The 21,747-nt window shown below is 41.1% G+C and overlaps 1 protein-coding gene across 7 annotated transcripts in view; it reads left to right on the top strand.

The window, feature by feature from the left end:
* The window catches only part of LOC122549923 (E3 ubiquitin-protein ligase HECW1-like), a 462,631-nt gene that overhangs the window by 110,739 nt on the left and 330,145 nt on the right, over positions 1–21,747 (top strand). For all 7 annotated transcript variants that reach the window (XM_043690154.1, XM_043690160.1, XM_043690156.1 and 4 more), the window contains one exon: positions 12,671–12,778. In XM_043690154.1, the coding sequence (XP_043546089.1) occupies positions 12,671–12,778 (108 nt within the window). The remainder of the gene's footprint in view (positions 1–12,670; positions 12,779–21,747) is intronic.

The raw sequence follows: 21,747 nt of genomic DNA, 5'->3' as shown, positions 1-21,747 counted from the left end.
CACCACTCTAATCTTGACATATTTTCATGTCATTTCTAGTTTCTTCCTAGTAGTTTTTCTAGCTGGGGTATCGTTTTTGAGTCCACTTCTACCTCTAGTGCTGTGATTTACTCCTCCATTGTCAATATAGAACAGTCCCAACATGAGACAAGAATCTACACTTATAGAAATAACAATGTCAAAATGTGGCAGATAAATAAGGGGCCAGATATCTTTATGAAATCTAAACTATCACAAAATGTTTTTAATTCAATGTATAACTACCATTGTAAATAGCTAATGTTCATATTTATATTGCTGTAATTTGAAAATTATAGCATCAATATTATTCATGTGAAAGACATAAAGTAATTCAGCTCAAATATTCATAGCGTTAGTAAAAGCTTGTATGAAAATTCATCACTCTTAGCAGGTAGGTCTGAGATATTTTTATGGTCAAGCATTTTGGCATGATCAAATGAAAATAAATGGACATTCTGCCGAGAAATGGCAGCAGTGTTTTATTGATAGAATACTACAGGCTGGTCTCTTCAAGGAGATGTGCACTCAGTACTGCAGTGCTTATTGGGCACTGCCAAACCAATTGAGGAAAGACTAGACAATTAAGAACTTGATTCACTTACACCTTAAATGTATTTATTGAGTATAAAATCCTGCAAGCTGAATACTCATTTTTGCCTAATGTACCATGATGCTAACAAGGACTGGGTAAGTTTCAACATTGATAGTGGTGTAGTGTTGACAGCAATAGTAGATGATGGGCATTTAATCTGTTGCTACCCACTTTGTGGCACCCAGAGCTGAATGTTGAATTTACTCTAAAAGGTTTCTTCTTTCTTAGCCTTTATTTTTCCTCCCTTTAAAAAGAGAGTCGCTTCCATGGATATAAATATTTCTCCAGTATATTTCCCACCAGCTCATTCTACTCAAGTCTGCAGAAGATACTATTAAAAAATGTGAAGTTTATAAGTTTATTCTAAACGGCCTCTTTAATCTCAGGCAAAATGAGTGATGATGAGATTCATGTAATCTTGCATGCATTCTTGCATGCATTACCATTGGGAACTGAGAGGTTATGAAGTGTTGCAATGAGCAAGGTGCAAAATGTGCTGTCCTGAAACAAAAGCAGGAGCAGCTGGTGCTGCCTGTGGGCAGACTTTGTCTCTGAGATTTCAGACAGAAAGGTGAAAAGCCAAAGCGAGTGTGTTCTTTGGAGTGTCTCTTTTCTGTGGACACCAGGCAGAATGCAAGGGAGAAGGCAATCTCTGATCAAATAGATATGTCCTGTGGCAATCTGCAGAATCCAGAAGATTCATCTTGGTAGGCCTTGGAGCTGGCGGGTGTTACAGGGGAGGAGGGAACGATTTGTGAAAACGGGCCTTTTTATTAATGTTGGTGCTACTGACTCGGCCCACATTTTTTGCACAAACATAATTGTCCCTTGAAACTGACTGGCTTGCTAGGCTAGTTGAGAGGGCAGTAAAGAGTCAACCAGTCTGGAATCACATATAAACCAGACTAAGGACACCAGATTTATTTTCTTAAAGGACATTAGTGAAGCAGATAGGTTTTTATGACAATTACAAATGGTTATGCAGTTACTATTGAACTAGCTTTTAATTTCAGATTTTTATTAAATTCAAATTTCACCAGCTGCTATTGAGGTACTTGAACATCTATGTCCCCACATTCTTTACCCTGGGTTTCTGAATTATTAGTCCAGGGATTGTACCACTAAACCACCATCTCTTCATAATCTATTTAGTTCAGGACTTCTCTGAAAACTGAGAGAAACAACTTTTGGTGATCACTTGATGTTGTGTCTCTGAGCAATGTGGAGAAGCATAGCCATTGGAAACTGAGATTGATGTTGAGTCTTTTTGAGAACAGCTATTCAGTAGAAAGAGAGATATACGATATAGTTGCAGTGTGGCATTTGTTGTTGTGTTAAAAAGTTGGAAGGGGAATTGTTTCTGTTGTTTAGGGTATCAGTTACTTACCAGGCAGAATTTACTCAGGAAAATAAAAGCAAAATACTGCGAATGTTGGAAATCTAGAACAAAAGCAGGAAGAGCTGGAAGAACTCAGCAGATCTGGCAGAATCTGTGGAAAGAGAATTGGAGTTAACCTTTTGAGTCAAGTAAGACATTTTCACTTCCGAATGTTGATGTTGAAAGTTTCCCTATAATGTGAGACTTCAGAAAGCCCTTGGAAAGGATCAGAAAACAACACTGCACATTAGCAGCATGATCTTCTTGCTACCCTCCTCAAACTTACAGTCAGACGAATTTCCAATCTGTTACAACCCACATTGTGGCACGCAAAACTGAATGTTCTCTTGAATGTTGAACTTGGTTCTTTTTTGGTTTTTAATTTTCCACTCCTAAAAACAGAACCACTTTCATGGACATAAATATTTGTCCAGTGCGTTTCCCACCAGCTCAGTCTACTTGAGTCTGCGGAAAATATTATTATAAATATGAAGTTTATAAGTTTGTTCTAAACAATCTCTTTATTTTCAGGTAAAATGAGTGACAATGGGATAGTCAGGAAACCAATTGCTTCCTGTATGGTGCTGGATGGCTTGGTGGTCTTAATATCCTCCCTGATCTTTGCACTGCAGGCCTGCCCTTGTCCTAGGGTCTGGCCAACAGCACATGCTTCAATCCTTGTTTCAACTGAGCTGGACGCAGGGCCTATCCCCTTTCCCTACTGTCATCAAAGAATTCATGGCACTTTGCTGTAATTCAGTAAGTAATGACAGAACTTGAGGAACACTGGTATTAGTCTAACAAACCTGTGCTTCTCTCTATTCATGGCTATTATATCCTTACCGAGTTACAGGACCAAAATTGAATGCAATATTCTGGATTGGGTCCAGCCAAGGATCTAAACAACTGAAGCATAACTTCATCCACTCTAATTCAGACACTTTGATAAAAGTCAGCAGTCCAACTGACCTTTTGAGTGTTGTTTTTCCTGTGGATAAATAAATAGTATCTGTAACAATAGGTCAGAGGCTAGGAATACTATGGCAAATAACTGACGTCCTGACTCTCCAGAGCCTGTCCACCATCAACAAGGCACAAATCAGGAGTGTGATGGAATACTCCCCACTTGCCTGGATGAGTCCAGCTCCAAAAACACTTAAGAGCTTGACATCATCCAGGACAAAGCAGCCTGCTTGATTGGTACCACATCCTCCACCACTGATGTTGAGTAGCAGCAGTGTGTACTATCCACAAGATGCACTGCAGAACTTCACCAAATTTCCTTAAGCAGTGCTTACTAAACTCATGACCACTTCCATCTAGAAGGACAAGGCAACAGATATATGGGAACACCACCACCTGCAAGTTTCCCTCCCAGCCACTCACCTTCCAGACTGGGAAATATATCGCCGTTCCTTCACTGACACTGAGCCAAAATCTAGGTATTATCTCTTTAATAGCATCGTGGATCAACCCACAGCACATGGATTGCAATAGTTCAGCTCACCACTACCTTCTCAAGGGTAACTGGGGATGGGCAATAACATAGAACATAGATCAGTACAGCACAAGAACAGACCCTTTGGCGCACCATGTCTGTGCTGACCATGATGCAATTGTAATTTAATCCTATTTACCTGCACATGGCCTGTATCCCTCTATTCCTTGCCTGTTCATGTATCTGTCTAAATGCCTCTTAAACTTTGCTAATGTATCTGTTTCTACCACCTCTCAATGTTAAAAAAAAACTTTCCTCACATATCTGCTTTTAAACTTTTCCCCTCTCATGCTAAAACTATGCCCACTGGTATTTGGCATTTCCACGCTGAGAAAAAGACTGACTATGCATTCCTCTCATAATTTTAGCTACTTCAATCAGGTCACCCCTCAGCCTTTGACACTCTTGTGAAAACACACTCCAATGCACACAACATCCTGGTAAATCTCTTTTACACCCTCTCCAAAGCCTCCACATCCTTCCTAAAGTGTGATGACCATAACTGCATGCAGCATTTCAAATGTGGCCTATCTAAAATCTTACAGAGCTGCAACAGGACTTGCCAACATTTATATTCAATAAACGCTGGCCAGCCACTGCCACCCATGTCCTCATGATTGTATTAAAAAATGTAATTTGTGTACTTGGATACCCAAAATACTTCGCTCCTCAGCAGTCCCTAGTTTCTTATAATTCAGACATATTCAGATTTATTTTTTATTGCCTTCAAAATGAATGAGCTCTCATTTGCCCACATTGAACTCCATGAGTCGTTGCTGTGTCCATTCACATTTCTGTCTATGTCTTTCTGCATATTCCTGCTTGCATCGATGTCATTTACTGTGCCTCCTAATTTAGTATTATTACAAATATACAACTTTTCATTCCATATCCAATCATGAATGAATATCTGATGAGAATCCAGAATAGATCCTTGGATTACACCCCTTGCCATTTCCTGCCAGTCTGATCATATCACCTTTAAACCAACTCAACCTACCTATAATGTGCAAGACCAGCTTTTGCTGTAATTAATATTAAATTGAAGATGCTGCTCAAGCTATTGGTCTCACTACCGAAAACTGCAGCGGTACACAAGATGTACTCCCCTATTTTTGGCAATCGGCTGCTGTAATCATTGAACAGCAGAAGTAGGAAAATCCATTGCAACATCCAGAAATGTCCTCCTCTGAGACTCAGAAAAGAATTGGAAGCAACAATGGAATGGATGTTTACAAAAGAACAGCTGCAGTGCCTTCCCAAGAATACAAAGGCAATACATAAAGTACCTGAGTGATTTATAACCATAGTGTATTGTGGGTTAGGTGTCCTATTTAGGGTTTGAGTGGGGAATGGGAGGGCGCTGTGGATCGTCGGCTGGAAGTTTCCTTTTTGAACTTAAAGTATGGTCACAGTGTCTTAGCATCATATCTTAGCATCATCTATCTCAAATGATCACATGCTTCGCAGCTCATCATCACAAGAGAGGTGATGTCTGAATTGAATAATTGATGCTGTATTTAAAGGCTAACTAGATACTACTCCTCTGGCTGTAATCTGGGATTTCCCAGGAGCATGTGATGGGCTTCCCACTCCTGCCAACAGCAAACAAATTCCCACCCCACCCCATCCCCTCCAGAAACCCAGAAATGCCTTCCAAGGAGTCAAAACAGACTCCCAGGTTTACCCACGCTGCCTTGCAGATATTGCTGGGTAGGGTCACTAGAGAGAAGAGTCAAGATTAGAGTGGTGCTGGAAAAGCACAGCAGGTTAGGCAGCATCCGAGAAGCAGGAAAATTGACGGTTCGGGCAAAAGCCGTTCATCAGGAATGAGGGCTCATTCTGATCTCCAGCATCTGCAGTCCTCACTTTTGTCTCGCTAGAGAGAAGGTCTATCCTTGTTCCTGGGGTACAGCAACAGGAGGTTATCCCATCAGACCCATCCAACACGGGCCAGTGTTACTGGCCTGCAAAATGGATATCAGGCTGTGCCACAAGAATGTTGATGACCTCCTGTGCTCAGCAAGAGTAAGTGACACCATCTTTTCTCTGTCACCTCACACACAGGGGAATCAGTCAGTCTCACTCCGCCATGTTGTAAAGGTAATGGTTCTGTAAGGGTTAACACTGGACACTTTTTTAAGCTCCATCCAATCTGATGCTGCCATACAGCCCTTGGTGAGGAAATTGGGAAAAAAGCTCTGGATTGTGAAGGTGTGGTCCTTGTTTCCCCACTTGTACCTCATGGCCATCATACTATAAACTATATCTTGTTAAAATTAGAGAATCTTGTTAACGCTCACTAATGGCTATTCCTCTACTACTGTAAGCCAAATTGGTTCTGAAATCCTGTTAAGGCAAGAGGATTGGTGCCACCATCCTTCCCACCCATCAAGCTCAATGGCAATTAGTGGTGGGCAGTTGGTGTTTAATCCCGAAAAGCGTAACGGTGAAAAATCCATTAGACCCAGGAGAGGAAGTTTACAGAGGACCGAGTGAGTTTACAGTTTTATCACTTCAAAATATTTTATAATCAACCTGTCCAGACATGTTTGGACTCACCTCTCGAGAAAGTTGGGCTGAATCCGGCCTCCTGGCCACTTTATTTTTTTTTAAATTTAACCCCCACACTACCACCTAAGTGCGGTAGTGCTTATTTTATCCCCAGCACCCATGGTGTGTGTGTGCAGGGGTGAGACACAGTGAAAGACACAAAGTGCACGAATCTTTATTCCCTGGCCACTTTATACTTTGAGAACTACTCATACAGCAGCTGCAAGCACTTGAACAAGCAAGTAGTCAGCATGAACTCTGAGAAAGACCATCAAAAGAGAACCAGTAGTATTCCAGGGCATAGCCTTTACTTTGGACGTGTATGAGGATCACTCTGGGAAGAAAAGCTTTTAAGGTTTTATCCCACTTGGTAATTTCCAATTCCATTGGGAAGATACAGATTACAGAAGTTCCAGAAGTAGTTACAGATCCCATTGATCTCAAGCAGATAGAGGTTTGGTTAGGAAGTGAATATCTCAGAGTTCTGTGAGTACAGTTAAAAATCCTTCTTGGGTAAGAGAAAATCTTCAAATTAAAGGTGCAGAAAATGTCTGAGAAGGCTATAGGTGAAAAAGGCAGTCCTTAAACTCACAACAAGTATAGCCACTATAGTGAGTGGACACCGCAAAGCAGTAAGGAAGTAGGGAAATCAAGAGCCACAGAAGTACATTATACTGAGGTGATAATGCTGGGAATGTCTCAAAGCAGAATTCAAATGATAAAAGGGAAAATTCCAAGTTTAAGCAAACAGAATCTAACAGTTGATTTTTCAGATCAATATTGTGAGCTTAAGAGCTTGTGTTTATTGCAGTGACTTACAGGCTCTGCGGGTAACCCATGAAGTCAGAAAGATCCCTTTTTCTTCATCTCTGCTAGTGTATTTGTTTCCCTGATGACCTGTCACTCTCCTCTACCTATCTCTCCATTTTGGTTCAGCCACTTTCATGTTGCTATCAACTTTACTCAGAACCACTGACTGCTGATGCCATTGCTGACTCTCCCCATGTCAAGGCCAAAGTGATGATGATTTGTTCTGAACACACCCCCCATCTCTGCAGCACCCAAAATCATCTGCTCACCCATCAATATTAATTGTTTCCTATGACTGTGAACAAGCTCTCAGATAGAACATACAACCAGTCCCAACCCTAGGTGACCTGCCTTAAGGTTAGATAATGCCAGGAATAGAACTTAAATGTCTGTGGATGATATCTAGCCTATTCCCTAATTGACCATGGCCACCCCCAGACAGAGTTTGTAGGACTGTGGTTAGGGTTCTTCCCCTAGATTGAATCTGCAGTATGATCCTGACAGACCAATACTATTTAACTTCCACGACTGATAATAACCCAATCCTCTGACTGTAACAGCTAATTTCTGGACTGTTGGATCACTTGCTTCACTGACTGTGGCTAAACTCTCACACTAGAAATGGCCTGGCCCTCGGGCTGACTGGATTCAACCCTCATCCCACTCAATATGCCACCCTTACTCTTTCACACAATGCTATGCCCTTCAATGTACATGCACAATGTTTGCCATATAAGTTGTGGGCACATGTGCCATCTTTGATATTAGCATAGTACCAAGCCTTATAGTGGCATGAATAACCTCCCCTTCCCAATATTGATGCTTCAGTCTTTCTTGCAACTTGAGTCTCCTGCCTTGACTTTTGCACTAAAGTGTCCCTCTCAACCATAAGTTAACTTGCTTGCCTTCTGTATTACAGTGAGACAAAAGCTATAGCCTGACTGTGCACCAAAGCTAGTGCCAACTGTGAAGGAGAGGCTGGTGCATGCCAAACTCCACCCTGCCCTCATTTCCAAAGAGGTGCCTTCGCAGTTGTAGAGGTTACAGCAAAAGTGAAAGTGAGGATAGTTTGAAAAGTTTTTGGGAGCGGCAGTCAAAGTTTTGTACTTACCTGACCAGGAGACTGAAGAGCAAAGACAATGGGTATGTTCTTGTTTTATACAATGGAGTTTCTATAGCATCAAGCATCTTGGTTGGGCAGAAATTTAACTGGGAAGGGAAAGTCCATTCCAGCGGTATTTATAATTCATGAGATCCCAATGCATGTATATAGGCTTCTTTGGGCTCTTGTCGCACAGTGGTTGTGTTCCTACCTCTGACTCAGGAGGTCTGGGTTCAACTTGCACCTGCTGCAGAGGTGTGCAACAACATCTCTGAGCAAGTTGATTAAAATCACTTCTGTAAATAAGGGCAAGAAAGCCATCTTGTCATCTAGGAGGGATAATTTAATTGCAAACGTTTCCCTCAATGGCCAGAATCTGATTGATTTTTGGTCTCGTTCCCAGTTAAGTAATTACACTATCCATTAATCTTGTCACCTTAGTGACTGAAAAATCATTCCCTTGGGGATGGTTTATCCAGAGTGGGTGAAGGGAGGATCAGAGGCCAGTGAATGAGTGATCCATGCGTACATTGTACTTCTTATTGAATTTGAGGATTGATATAGCTGGGGAAAAGGATTTAAAAAAGGTAGTTTATCATTGAGAGCAGAAGCAAGGGTTATCATTGTCTTTCATTCAAACCTGGAACAGTGAGAAATGGGAAAACATAAGAACTAGGAGCAGGATTAGGCATGTCAGCCCCTTGGGCCTGCTTCACCATTTAATTCAGCCATGGATGATCTCATCTCTATCTCAACTCCACAAACCTGCTCATAACCCTTCCACCCGTTACTAAGTGAAGATCTGAATATCTCCTCCTTTAACTTATTCAGTGTCCTACCATCCACTGCACTGGGATAGTGAATTCCACAGATTCCCAGCCCTTTGACAGAAGTAATTCCTCCATATCTCTGTTTTACATTTGCTACCCCTTATGCTAAAACTATGACCTTTCATTCTAGATTGTCCCACAAGGGGAAACATCAACTCTATGTCTGCTTTGTTAATCCTCTTTAGTATCTTAGATCTCCTCTCATCCTTCTACACTCTAGCAAGTATAAACCTAACTGTGCAATCTCTCCTCATAAGACAAACCATTTCTTTGTGGAATTAATATAAATGAACTTTTTTGGAACTATCTTCAATACAATTACACTCTTCCTCAAGTAAGTGGAGAAAAGCAGTATGCAGTATTCCAGATGCTGTCATACCAATGCTTTGTACAGTTGCAACTACACTTTCCTGCTTTTATACTCCATTCCTTTAGAAATAAATGCCATAATTTTATTTCCCTCCTTATTACCTGCATACTAGCTTTCTGCTATTCGTGCATGAGGACAGCTAGATCCTTCTGCACTATAGCATGTTAAAAGTTCTTTCTGTTTAGCTAATAAGTTGCCTTTTTATTCTTTTGGCCAAAATGGATAATGTCCCGCTTATGCAATGTTGATATAAGAAAGTGGAACACAATATTTAATTCTATTAGTAAGCCAAATCTGGTGATAAATAGTAAAACTGGTTGTCCACCATATATACTTAGGTCTGTGTCCCTTTGAATATGAATTCTAAAACCCCATTTACTTTTATTGTACCCTCATGAGATTGCTTGTGGCCTTTCAAATGATTTCTGAACCCTTAGATTCTTTTGAAAACAACAAATGCTGGAGATCACAGTGGGTCAGGCAGCATCCATGGAGAGAAAGCAAGCTAACATTTCAAGTCTAGATGGCTGTCTCCATGGATGCTGCCTGACTTGCTGTGATCTCCAGCATTTGTTGTTATCAGTACAGATTCTGGCATTGGCAGTAATTTCCTCTTCGATTCTTCTCCTGCCTTTCAAACTGAAGTGGGTAATGCTACATGCCTGGAACTACACCCGTCCAATTATATCTCACAGCATTGAGAGATAAATTGAAGGGTATCTTGAAGATTCAAACTATTGATATCTTCATTATTGATAAAAATAACAAAGAGCTACAGACTTAACACTCATACATGCTGAACTCTACCAGTAAGTGAATTTCACAAAAGGCTGCTATCATTATTAGCTGATCTCTGACCAAGGAAATGCAAGCATTTCACTGTTCAGCGACTAGAACAGATAGAACTTTGCTGTCTGCCCTTTATGCACTTTATCATTGGCTTTTATGAAATCAAAGTGCACAATACCACTAAGCTATTAGGATTGATTCATCAAAATATTTGATACAATTAGTGAGAACTCAGATTTCAAAAGTGACATTGGCGTTCCTTCAAAACCAATGTTATGTCTGGGTAATCTACAGCATACCTTTCATATATCAGCAACAGGCAAATCACTGGAAGAACGTTGGCTGCAAATAACCTTTTTAAGAAAAAAGCTAAAGACATTTTCTAATTGTTGAGTATAATTTTATCCACTTATCTCTAATAGCATGGCTTCCACATGACTAAAATGAATCTTGGGTATGACTTTTTCTATGGTTTTATTTTTGGTGCGTTCCTGACACCATCTTTCCAGGAACTGGATTCCTATTTGACTATTAAACTTACAACCTGACTCCACCTTCACAAAAGGATATCCCACCATCTCAAGAAAGCCCATTTGATACTGCTTCAAGTTAATATCACCCAGTCTGTAAGACTGAGTAACTTTTGTTGGGAAGGGCATCATTATAGTTGGCGTCTCACATTTGAAAGAATCAGATTCAGCCTTATTGGAAACAAACACATTTTTAAAATGTTTAAAAAAATAAATCCACAAGCTATCCTTAGTCAGGTTAATGCTGTATATTATTTTCATGTATCCATTCATGGGATCTGGACTTTACTGTTTGTGGCAGCATTTAATGCCCATTATTAATTGCCCTGGAGAAGATGGTAATGAACACCCTTCTCGAACTGCTGCAGTCCATATGGTTTAGGTGTTCTTAGGAGAGGACTTCCAGGATTTTGATCTAGTGACAGTGAAGGAAAGACAATACATATCCAATTGAGGATGGTGTGTAACTTGAGAACAATTGAAGGTTTACATTAGATTAGATTACATTAGATTAGATTACATTACAGTGTGGAGACAGGCCCTTCGGCCCAACAAGTCCACACCGACCCGCCGAAGCACAACCCACCCATACCCCTACATTTACCCCTTACCTAACACTACAGGCAATTTAACATGGCCAATTCACCTGACCTGCACATCTTTGGACTGTGGGAGGAAACCGGAGCACCCGGAGGAAACCCACGCAGACACGGGGAGAACGTGCAAACTCCACACAGTCAGTCGCCTGAGGCGGGAATTGAACCCGGGTCTCTGTCACTGTGAGGCAGCAGTGCTAACCACTGTGCCACCGTGCCGCCCACTAGGTGTTCCCGTGTATCTGCTGCCTTTGTCCTTCAAGATGGTAGTGGTTTGGAAGATGCTATCGAAGGAGCCTTGCTGAGTTTCTGTGGTGCATCTTACAGTTGGCAAGCACTGCTGCTACTGAATGTCAGTGGTTTCATCATGATGAGAAAGCATTCCTGAGATTATGTTCAGTGAGTTATTGGAGCAGTGAACAACATTTCCTCAAATCGCAAACACAATAACCCAAAAGTTCCCAATCAGGCCGAGAGTGTATTGGTCCCAAGTGTATGACTTCATAAGAAAAATGTAGGCCTCATGTGCACTTATGTAAATAGGCCATGCATTACAAAAACCAAGGAGACAATGTTGGTGGTGAATGCGTTAAATGTTCTTTGGAATCCCTGGATTAAGGAAAAACACCATTGAGCTTTCTTAGTAGTGTGAGGATAGAGGTTGGATGAAGCTTCCTGATGCCCACATCCCATGAATGAATGAAAATATATTAGGATGAAGTTTTGCGGATAAACGGAGCAGTTTATCACTGGTCACTGACGGTGTAAAGACATGAAGATTGACTTCAAAAGCAGAAATTGTTAGAGAAACTCTGCAGGTCTGGCAGCATCTGTGGGAAGAAAGCAGAGTTAATGTTTTGAATTTGGTGACTCTTCATCCTGAAGGTTGACAGCCACTCATAGAATTGGACAATGAAGAAAGTCACTGACGTGGCGGTATGAGGGGAAACAAGGTTTATAACGTGTAACCTAGGGACTCTTGTGATGTAGTGGTAGTGTCCCTACCTCTAGGCTAGGAAGCATTAGGTCAAGTTGTAACATCTCTGAACAGATTGATTAGAAGTGTCTATAATGTATGAAATATTTTTAAGTATTGAAAAGCAATTATAAATTATTGCCAGCTTGCAAAGAAACAAGTGTTGAAAGTTGTTTGGTTATTGCTTATCATGGTAAGACCTTTCTGGCGATCAGCAAAGTATTTTTTCAGTTAATGCGCAATAAGGATGTTACAGCTTTTAACTAGCACACATTGAGGAAATGGGCTGAGCTCCTGCCCTGCTGGCTTTTATCAGACCTGACTTTAAAACAAGACAATTCCCCAACATCAGTTCTATCAAGTCAATGTGTATTGGCAGTAAAATCTCTAAGACTGATTTCTAGATTTGGGGTTCAAACTACGGCAGGGAGCTGTTCAGATTTCATTTTCAGTCAATCCCTCAGCTAGGTTTTGCAGTCATTTTATTCTTATTTTTATTCCCTATGCGAAGTTTCCATGATTCCCAGATTTTCCTAAATCCAGCTGTGTAGGGCCTACATTGCGATTGTAATATTCAATCTTATAATACCATTTTGCAAATTATCTGTTTCCTTTTCAATCACAGATGAAGTTCTGTCTGAAAACTTTCTGGACTACAAGAACCGTGGGGTTAATGGTTCACACCGAGGACAGATCATTTGGAAAATTGAGCCAAGTTCCTACTTTGTGGAGTGTAAGTACAATGACGAGCTATTCTGACGATTTTAAATGAGACATGGTCTTTATTTCTGACTTTTTTGCAGAACTTTCGGTGCATTGATGCCAGGTTTGTAAAGAAAATGGCATCAGATTGCTCATGTCTGACACACTCTTTCAAAAATAAAGAGTAAATACCTTCTGTTGAAAATATAAATAATAAATTGGCTTTATCAGGAAGAAAACAAAAATTGTTGCGTAACATATTGCTATTTGAATTCCCATGGTCTGTCAATATTTGAAAATGGACTGATGAAGGCTTTTGCCTGAAACGTCGATTGTCCTGCACCTTGGATGCTGCCCGACCTGCAGTGCTTTTCAAGCACCATTCTAATCTTGACTCATATTTCAAAATATGCCTGATAGGAGAGATGTTGACTGTGCACCATTCATCTGTTTGAAACAGGGATGTAGCATTGGTTATACTGAATTCTGCATAATGATACTTCAAATGATGCAAAAATGTGATTAGCACTGAACTGCCCCCTCAAGTGGTCTAGCAAGCTACATGGTGCAAGGGCAATCACAGCTAGATAATGAATGCTTGCCTTGCTAATGACAACAAAATCCTATAAAGTAATAAAGAAAAATGTACAGAAGTGAAATGCGCTAAACAAGAATATTTGCAGCAGCCTCTGCAGACATCTGTAATGGAGCTTTTGCACCAGCAATAGCCACATGATTCAGTGGTGAAGCCTGGTATTCCCTGATACCGCAACTCGTTCCTTTTAAGTATTTTTGCTAATTCGGTGTTTCTTATGACCCTCTCGGACTGCATCACCCCATCAGCAGAAAGGGGCAGGTTTTTCACCACATGCGGCAGAACTGAATGCAGTGAGGTGCAGAGCATTTTTCTGGAGCAATAAGTGCTGTGTCAGATTTGCTAAATTACCAGCGGCATTTGGCAGGTCACAAATCAAAGAACAGAGTGGAAAGTTCTGAACACAGTTTTTATGCTAACACGCAATCCCAGCTCTGCAGCAGTTTGGGCTAATTATGTCATTTTTCTGCACTCCCATCTTTTTAATATGGATGCATTTGCTGAATATGCTTCTGTAAACACTGGGGGATCTCAAAAAATACTCGATGAATTGTCAGAGATTAATTATTATGAGTAGTCGATAATTCCATTATCATTGTATCATACAACCAGCAGGGTGGAAACAAGATGGATTGTAGTCTTTTTGATCTAGCTGTTCCTATGGTTTCTATTGCTGATCAGTTTTATTCAAATGACATAGTCACATCAGAGTAAAAACACTCAAAGGGAACATTTAGAAGTTGAGTATGTAATGTTTCCAAGTGCAGATTTTCCTATCGCTGTCACATTTTTTTGCACAGGGTTGTAGTACTGACAGAACTATGGATATACAGAATCACTTGAGGTGTCACTCTGCTGCACCCAGATTGCATTAGTGTTCAGGCAGTATTTGTTCAGAAATATCACTGTGCCGGTCAGTAAATGTTTCCTAGAAAACAGACATGATGTATTGATTGTGCAATGTTCCACAATCTTTTTGAATTAGACATGAATTCTCTAGTCCCATGCATGGCAATGGGCAACACAATTCTGACACTGGACCTGGTTCATCAGGCTTGCTATCAATCCAGGCCAAGTGACATTCTACTCTTGAAGATTCTCTGAAGGTGTATTTCACCAGGTTTTTTTGGCTGGGCTCATCTTCTTCCATTTGACGGTGTTGACTCTGTTGCAGCCTCTCTGGTAGTACACACCTCCAGAGTTGAAGGATGCACCCTGGCAACATCAGCTGCCTCTCCATTGTGATGTCCTGGGGCACCTCTGAACAACCCTCTGCATCTATCCTCATTGGTGGTGCAGTCTCCTCATATGATGCAGACTGCACTGATAAAAGACATCCCATGTACATGTTGCTTTTGCTGTTCTCTTCCACAGTACTGATGTTTTTCAAAAAGAATACAAAATGGATGAATGCTCTGAGGAGATTAGGACTATCCTGTGTTTCCATAGCTTCCACGTCCATTGCAAAAGTTGTCAGTAAACGTGGAACATCTTGATCTGGTCATCCCAGCATCTGCTTGGTGTTCCTTGCCTGATCCCACACCATTAGCAAAAATGAATCATATAGCTAGATTACAGTGAAAGGACATGATGCATAATCTTTGTGGAATGATTTTAAATATTACCTCCCCAAGCATGACAGGCTGTAATCCTTTGTGACATGCTTAATAGGCCTGACAAGAAACGTTCACTGAAATAAGGGATTTGATATTTTACATGTGGGGAAGGACAGAGTTTGGAATGGGAGGGTACGAGCCCCATCAATAAAACCCTGAGATGAGCCTGCCTCTAGTTGGCTAGTTAACTGCTCAGTAACAGGAGCAATCTCAATGAGTGGCTGCTCAGTCAGAGGCCAGTGGTTCTCCAGTACCAACAGAATGCCCTGCTGTGCCAGAGTTGGGCAATGCCATCACTGTGCCGAGTCTCGAAGGTCCTGGTAAGTGGGAGCAATGGGGGTGATCAAGTGTTGGAATAGAGAGACAAGGGGGAAGACAGCTGGGGTGGGGTGAAGACCTTGGGAAGGGTCTGTTGAAAGTCCTAAGGAGGCGACTCCATCCACTTCCCCACTCAAGTTATCAGTTTGCACAATGAAACCAGTAGCTGGGAGATGATGGTGGATTGTCAATTTCCATAAGATCTTAAGACATAAGAACAGAAGTAAGCCATTCAACCCATCAAATCTGCTTCACTATTCAATGAGATCATGGCCAATAGAGAAGCCTTAACTCCACATCCCCATAATCCTTGATTCCTTAATGAAAAATCTTTCTATCCCAAGCCTTGAGTATACTTAACATCCCAGCCTCTACAGCTCTCCCTGTACCCAGGATCAGCCTAATAAAGCTTCTCTGGACTGCCTCCAAAGCCAGTATATCTTACCTTAGATAATGGGACCAAATCGTTCACCATATTCTATCTATGATTCGACTCAAGCCTCATATATTTTTAGCAACATCTCCGTATTTTTGTTCTCCACTCCCTTTGAAATAAAGATCGACATCCATTTGCCTTCCCTATTTCCTGCTGAACTTGTATGCTAGCTTTTTGTTATTTATATACTAAGATTGCTAAATCCCTCTGTGCCATAGCTTTTTGTAGTCTCTTTCCACTTAAATAATATTCAGCACTTATATGTTTGCTGCCTTATGTGCATAACCTCATATTTTTCCATCTGCCAATATTTTGCCCACTTGCTTAACCTGTTTATAGCCTTCTGCAGACTCTTTGTGCCATCCTCACAACTTGCCTTCCCACCTATTTTGTGTCATTCGTAAATGTGATGATAGTGCATTCACATCTTTCATCCTCATCAATATATTGTAAATAATTGTGGCCCCAGCACTGATCCCTATGACACGCCACAATTACTTACAATATATATGAATGGCTAGAGTAATTGATGCAAATATACTATCAAATTCACCTTTATACAGTATATCCTGCCTCTTCACATTTCAAAGAATTTCTAATAAATTTGCCAGGCATGATTTCCCCTTCATGAAGCCCTGCTGACTCTGCTTGATTATATTATACATTTCTGCATGCTTTACTGTTCAGCCCTTTGTAATAGACTCTAACATTTTCTCAATAATAGATGTTCAACTAACTGGCTTATAGTTAGCTTTTTTATTTCCTTCTCATTTAAATTAGGAATTACATTGGTAGTTTTCCAATCCTTTGTGACTTTTTGAAAATCTAAATTTTCTTGGGAGATTACTGCCAGTGCATCCATTAACCCCTGATACCAATAGCACTCTTATAACCAGAATTAAAGGAACTGGGTGGCTGCAGTGAAACAGCCTGAACCTTTGCAATTCAGTGGTACCAATGCTTTTACAGAAGGGTGGTCTTCAGTCCCAAATTTGGGCATCCTGTAATGTTACATACCCTGTAGTGAACCTCCAACTCTTCTGTATTAAAGAAGCCATTTTCCGCCAATGTTTCCACTGTGTCATTATGAATAATTAATTCACTTTTACATTACCATTACCATATCTCTTAGTGTCAATTTACAGCCCTGTAAGAGGGAAGGTCATTGATCTGGAATATACACTCTGGTTCTCACCCTACAAATTCTGCACGGCTTGCTGATAATTTTCAGAATTTCCAACATCCATAGTATTTTCCATTTGTTCTTAAAACTCAAAAGCTTTAATCTGTTTTCAATTGCATGATGGACCCCCATGGGTGTCTGCAGGCCTGATTTTGCTGAAATTGTAACAAACTTTCATATCAGGGTAACAAATGTGCTTTCTAAAAATACTGTATTGTTGAAAAGATAAAATAATTGTCACAAAAGTACAATCTCTTTTTCCTTCTAATTGATGTGATTTATTCTCATTTGGAACTTGAGGCTATATATAGTTTTTATCTACCCCTTGTTTGAGAATATCTATGACTTTACCGATCTTGTGGCATATTTCACAAGTATCTCACCCAAAGACTGACGGCTGATGGTGTTTATAAACAGGATGAACTAATGGGAGATGACATAAAGCATATCTTCCTTGGGCCCTCAAGGGACAATGGACCTTTTTTAAAGACAGATGAGTTAATTCTATGCAGCATAGTTTTAAATCAAGAGTCTTGTCACTGGGACCTTGTTTTTCAAACATGCAATCACTAGTTATGCAGCGGTCTGAAAGATGTAAAACCCTCTGAATCTAAAAAAATGTAAAATATAATATTCAACCCTTCATTTGCAGCCAAAAAATGATCTTGCATTAAAAATTCATTAACTTCCGCCTGACATTGTATGTTTTGTCATTCTCAGGGTTAGAAATCAGTAACAGGCACCTTCTGTGTTATTCCAGAATTAATGACAGATGAATTTTTGAGACTGATTCAGTTGGCCTATTTCTCTGTAATAATTGATAACCAAGTGCATTATCTATTTTAAAGTAAACCTGGATCTCACGTATGAACAACAAGTTGTGTTTATGTTGTGACTCTCACACAGAAAAATGTCTTCTAAGACTTTACAATGTGAAAAGGGAGAACTTCACACAAAAAAAAAGAAGGGTAAGGAGGAACAATCAAAGATGTACACACACAAACCTTTCCAACAATTGACAATGGCTATATAGTTGCCCTGAGGCTAGCTTTCTATTGAATTTAATTTCACCATATGTTATCATGGGATTGAAACTCAAGCCCCTAAAACATTAACTTGGGATTCTTGGTGATTAGTTCAGTGACATTATGACCAATTTTGAACCCTCCATTAATGTTACTTATGAACAGGATAAGTTCAATGTCAGAGCTCAGGTAAAGAGAGAGATTTCTGATCAATGTGTGACACCGCTGGTACACTTTGCTTGGCCAGCCAGAAGATGGTCTCATCAGTGATAGTTTGGGCTGAGGGAGATCTTGCAGACAGCACGTCCCCTGAGGGAAAAAAAACTTACTCTCAAGAAGGCGGTTGACTTATGCGGAAGTTCTGCATCAGCTGGAACATCTAATGGAAAAACAGACAAAGCTTTGCATTATTTTGAGAGCAATTCCGGCCTGAATGCAAACAACATGTTTGAAAAAAAAAATTTTCAGCAGAAAAATCACAATAGGAGGATGTGGTTTGAACATTGTGGAGGCCACCCTTAAATAAAAAGAGAGCATGTCCAGCGTGGAGAAAGCAGCGTTGTAACTGCAAGAAGCTGAATCACATCAGAATTCAGCATGCAAGAATTTAGCCAGGAAGAAGGAATGCAAGCCAACAAAGATAATGGCTGGAAAGAAGTCAGCCCATGGTTCTGACAAATCACTCTACATCATATGATAGGTTGGCATCACCTGGTCTAAAGGTAATAAATGGTTTGTGCCTGTTAGAGTGATGACTGCAGAAAGAAAGCATAAAGTGAATGTGACAATGGTGCTTTGTGCAAGTCATGACTTTTCGCACAAACCATACAAATATCTCAAAACAGTAATCCAAAAATGAGGTAAGACAAGACTAAAGCTTTATATTGGAACTCTCCTAGTGCACAGATTGCACAGATTTTTTTACAGGTCATGGATATCATCCTGGTGAATATCATCTTTTGTAGATGAGATGTGAGACTAACTCAGGATCTGTCAAAATGAGTTCCAATTGCATTTAACCACAGCCGAAAAGACAAGGTGGAGGAATGAGCAGTCCCAATGACCCAGAAGGTCCAAAATAATGGCAAGCAAGAAGAATAGGAAATCGTTCTTTGAGGAGCTTGCAGCGAATGATAAAAAAAGTGAAAGCAAATGGGGCAGCCATCACAGAACAAAAGACCTTATGATATAAGAATAGGTTTAGGCCATTCGGTCCACCAAATCTACTAGTGAGAAAACCTTCTTCACGTCAACTCTATCCAGTATTCTCTAAGTTTCAATGAGATCACTCCTCATCCTTCTAAACTTAACTGAGTACAGACTCAAAGTCCTCAACCACTCAGAGTCCTCATATGACAAAAACTTTGTCCCTGTGATTATTCTTATAAGCCTCCTCTGGTCCCCTCCAATGCCAGCACTTTAATCTTAGATACGGGACCAAAGCTGTTTACAATATTTCAAATACAGTCTGGCCAGAGCCTTATACAGCCTCAGCAGTACATCTCTGCTGTTATATTCTAGCCCTCTTGAAATAAATGGTTACATTGCATTTGCCTTCCTAACTGTCAACTGAAATTGCAAATTAACGTGAAGAGAATCCTGAACTAGGGCTCCTAAGTCCATTTGTGCTTCAGCTTTCTAAAGCCTTTCTCTATTTGCCTCACACTTTCCACATTGTATTCCATCTGTCACTTCCTTCCCTACTATTCTAGCCTGTTTAAGTTCTTCTGCAGCCTCCTCACTTCCTCAAAACTATCAGTCCATCCAATCTATCTTTATGTCATTAGCAAATTTCATAACAACTTCCTTAGTTCCTTTGTCTAGATTGTTAATTCATAATGTGGTGGTCCCAACACCTGTAGAACTCTACTAGTCACTGGCTGCCATCTTGAAAAAGACCCCTTTATGCCACTCCCCACCTTCTGCCAGCCAGCTGATTCTCTATCCATGCCCGTACCTTGCCCCTAACACCATGGGCTTTTATCTTGTTTAATAGCTTCCTGTATGGCACCTTCTCAAAGGCCTTCAGGAAATCCAAATCAATCATGTCCACTAGCTCTCCTTTATAAACTTACTTGTTACCCCCTCAGAGAATTCTAACAGATTTGTCAGGTATGTCCTCCCCTTGACAAAGTCATGCTGACTCAGGCCTACTTTACCATGCACTTCCAAGCACTCCGCAATCTCATCCTTAATAATGGATTCTAATATCTTACTAATGACCAAGGTCAGACTAAGTGGCCTATAGTTTCCTGTCCTCTGCCTCCCAAGGAGCCAACTCGATATCATTTCTTGCTATTGATTTAATTCAATTTCTTACTGACAGGGTAACCACGCCCACTCTGCCTATCTGCCTAGCCTTCCATTAGGATCTGTATCTTTGGGGATTTAGTTCCCAGCCCTGATTCCCTGGTATCTGCCAATTTCCATTTGCATTACAGACTCATTCACTTTGTATCATATGCTGCGTGCATTTAAGTACAACATGTTCAGTCCTGTGTTGACTGTCCCCATTCTCATAGTTGTCCCTTGTCTGCTATGTCTGAAGTTGGATTCCTGACCTTTTCCATACTCTCTGTCCTATTACCTGTTCTGGAATCTTTAATAACCTCCACTGAACCTTCCCATACTTTAACCATATCCATAATTTTCTATGCAACTGAACACACGATCCCTGCCACTCCAAAAACCCACCTCCCACTATTTAGCATAAAGCCCTACACGTAGCCCTAGTTATGCAATTCACATGGACTTTGGTCCCAGCATGATTCAGGTGGAGCCTGTCCCATTGGAACAGCTCCCTCCTTCCCCAGTACTGGTGCCTATGTCCCATCAATTTGAATCTGTTTCTCCACATCAATCGTTGTGCCATGTAAACACCTCCTTAGTCTTGTTAACCATGTGTCAATTTGCTCATGGCTCTGGCAGTAATTCAGTAATTATTTTTGGTTCTGTTTCCTAATTTAATTCCTAACTGCTCACATTCCCTCAGCCCAAACTCTTTCCTCTTTCTGGATTAGTGGTGCTGGAAGAGCACAGCAGTCCAGGCAGCATCCGAGGAGCAGTAAAATCAATGTTTCGGGCAAGTGATAGGTCGGGGGCGGGGGGAGGGTGGAGTGGATAGGTGGAAAAGAAGATAGGCAGGTAGGACAAGTCATGGGGACAGTGCTGAGCTGTAAGTTTGGAATTAGAGTGAGGTGGGAGAAGGGGAAACGAGGAAACTGTTGAAGTCCACATTGATGCCCTGGGGTTGAAGTGTTCCGAGGCGGAAAATGGGGCGTTCTTCCTCCAGATGGTGAGGGAGCGGCGGTGAAGGAGGCCCAGGACCCCCTCTGGAGGAAGTGGGAGGATTCGAAGGAGAAATTGTTCAGGGTGAGGACCAGTTCGGCCAAACGAATGAGTGTGTCAGTGGAAGGGTATTGTTGGGGACGTCTGGAGAGGAAAAAAGGAGGGCTTGGAGACCTTGGTCATGGCGGATGGAGGTGTAGAGGGATTGGATATCCATGGTGAAGATGAGGCGTTGGGGGCCGGGGAAACAGATGTCTTGGAGGAGGTGGAGGGCGTGGGTGGTGTCTCGAACGTATGTGGGAAATTCCTGACACTAGGGGGGATAGGACAGTGTCGAGGTCGGTAAAAATGAGTTCAGTGGGGCAGGAGCATGCTGAGACAATGGGTTGGCCAGGGTGGTCAGGCTTGTGGATCTTGGGAAGGAGGTAGAACTGGGCAGTGCGGGGTTCCCGGACTATGAGGTTGGAAGCTGTGGGTGGGAGATCTCCTGAGGTGATGAGGTTCTGTATGGTCTGGGAGATGATGGTTTGGTGATGGGG

The sequence above is a fragment of the Chiloscyllium plagiosum genome, chromosome 5 (assembly GCF_004010195.1).
Source record: "Chiloscyllium plagiosum isolate BGI_BamShark_2017 chromosome 5, ASM401019v2, whole genome shotgun sequence".
Taxonomy (NCBI): Eukaryota; Metazoa; Chordata; class Chondrichthyes; order Orectolobiformes; family Hemiscylliidae; genus Chiloscyllium; species Chiloscyllium plagiosum.
Note: the sequence above shows the minus strand (reverse complement) of the source record. Positions and strands in the feature narration are given on the sequence as shown.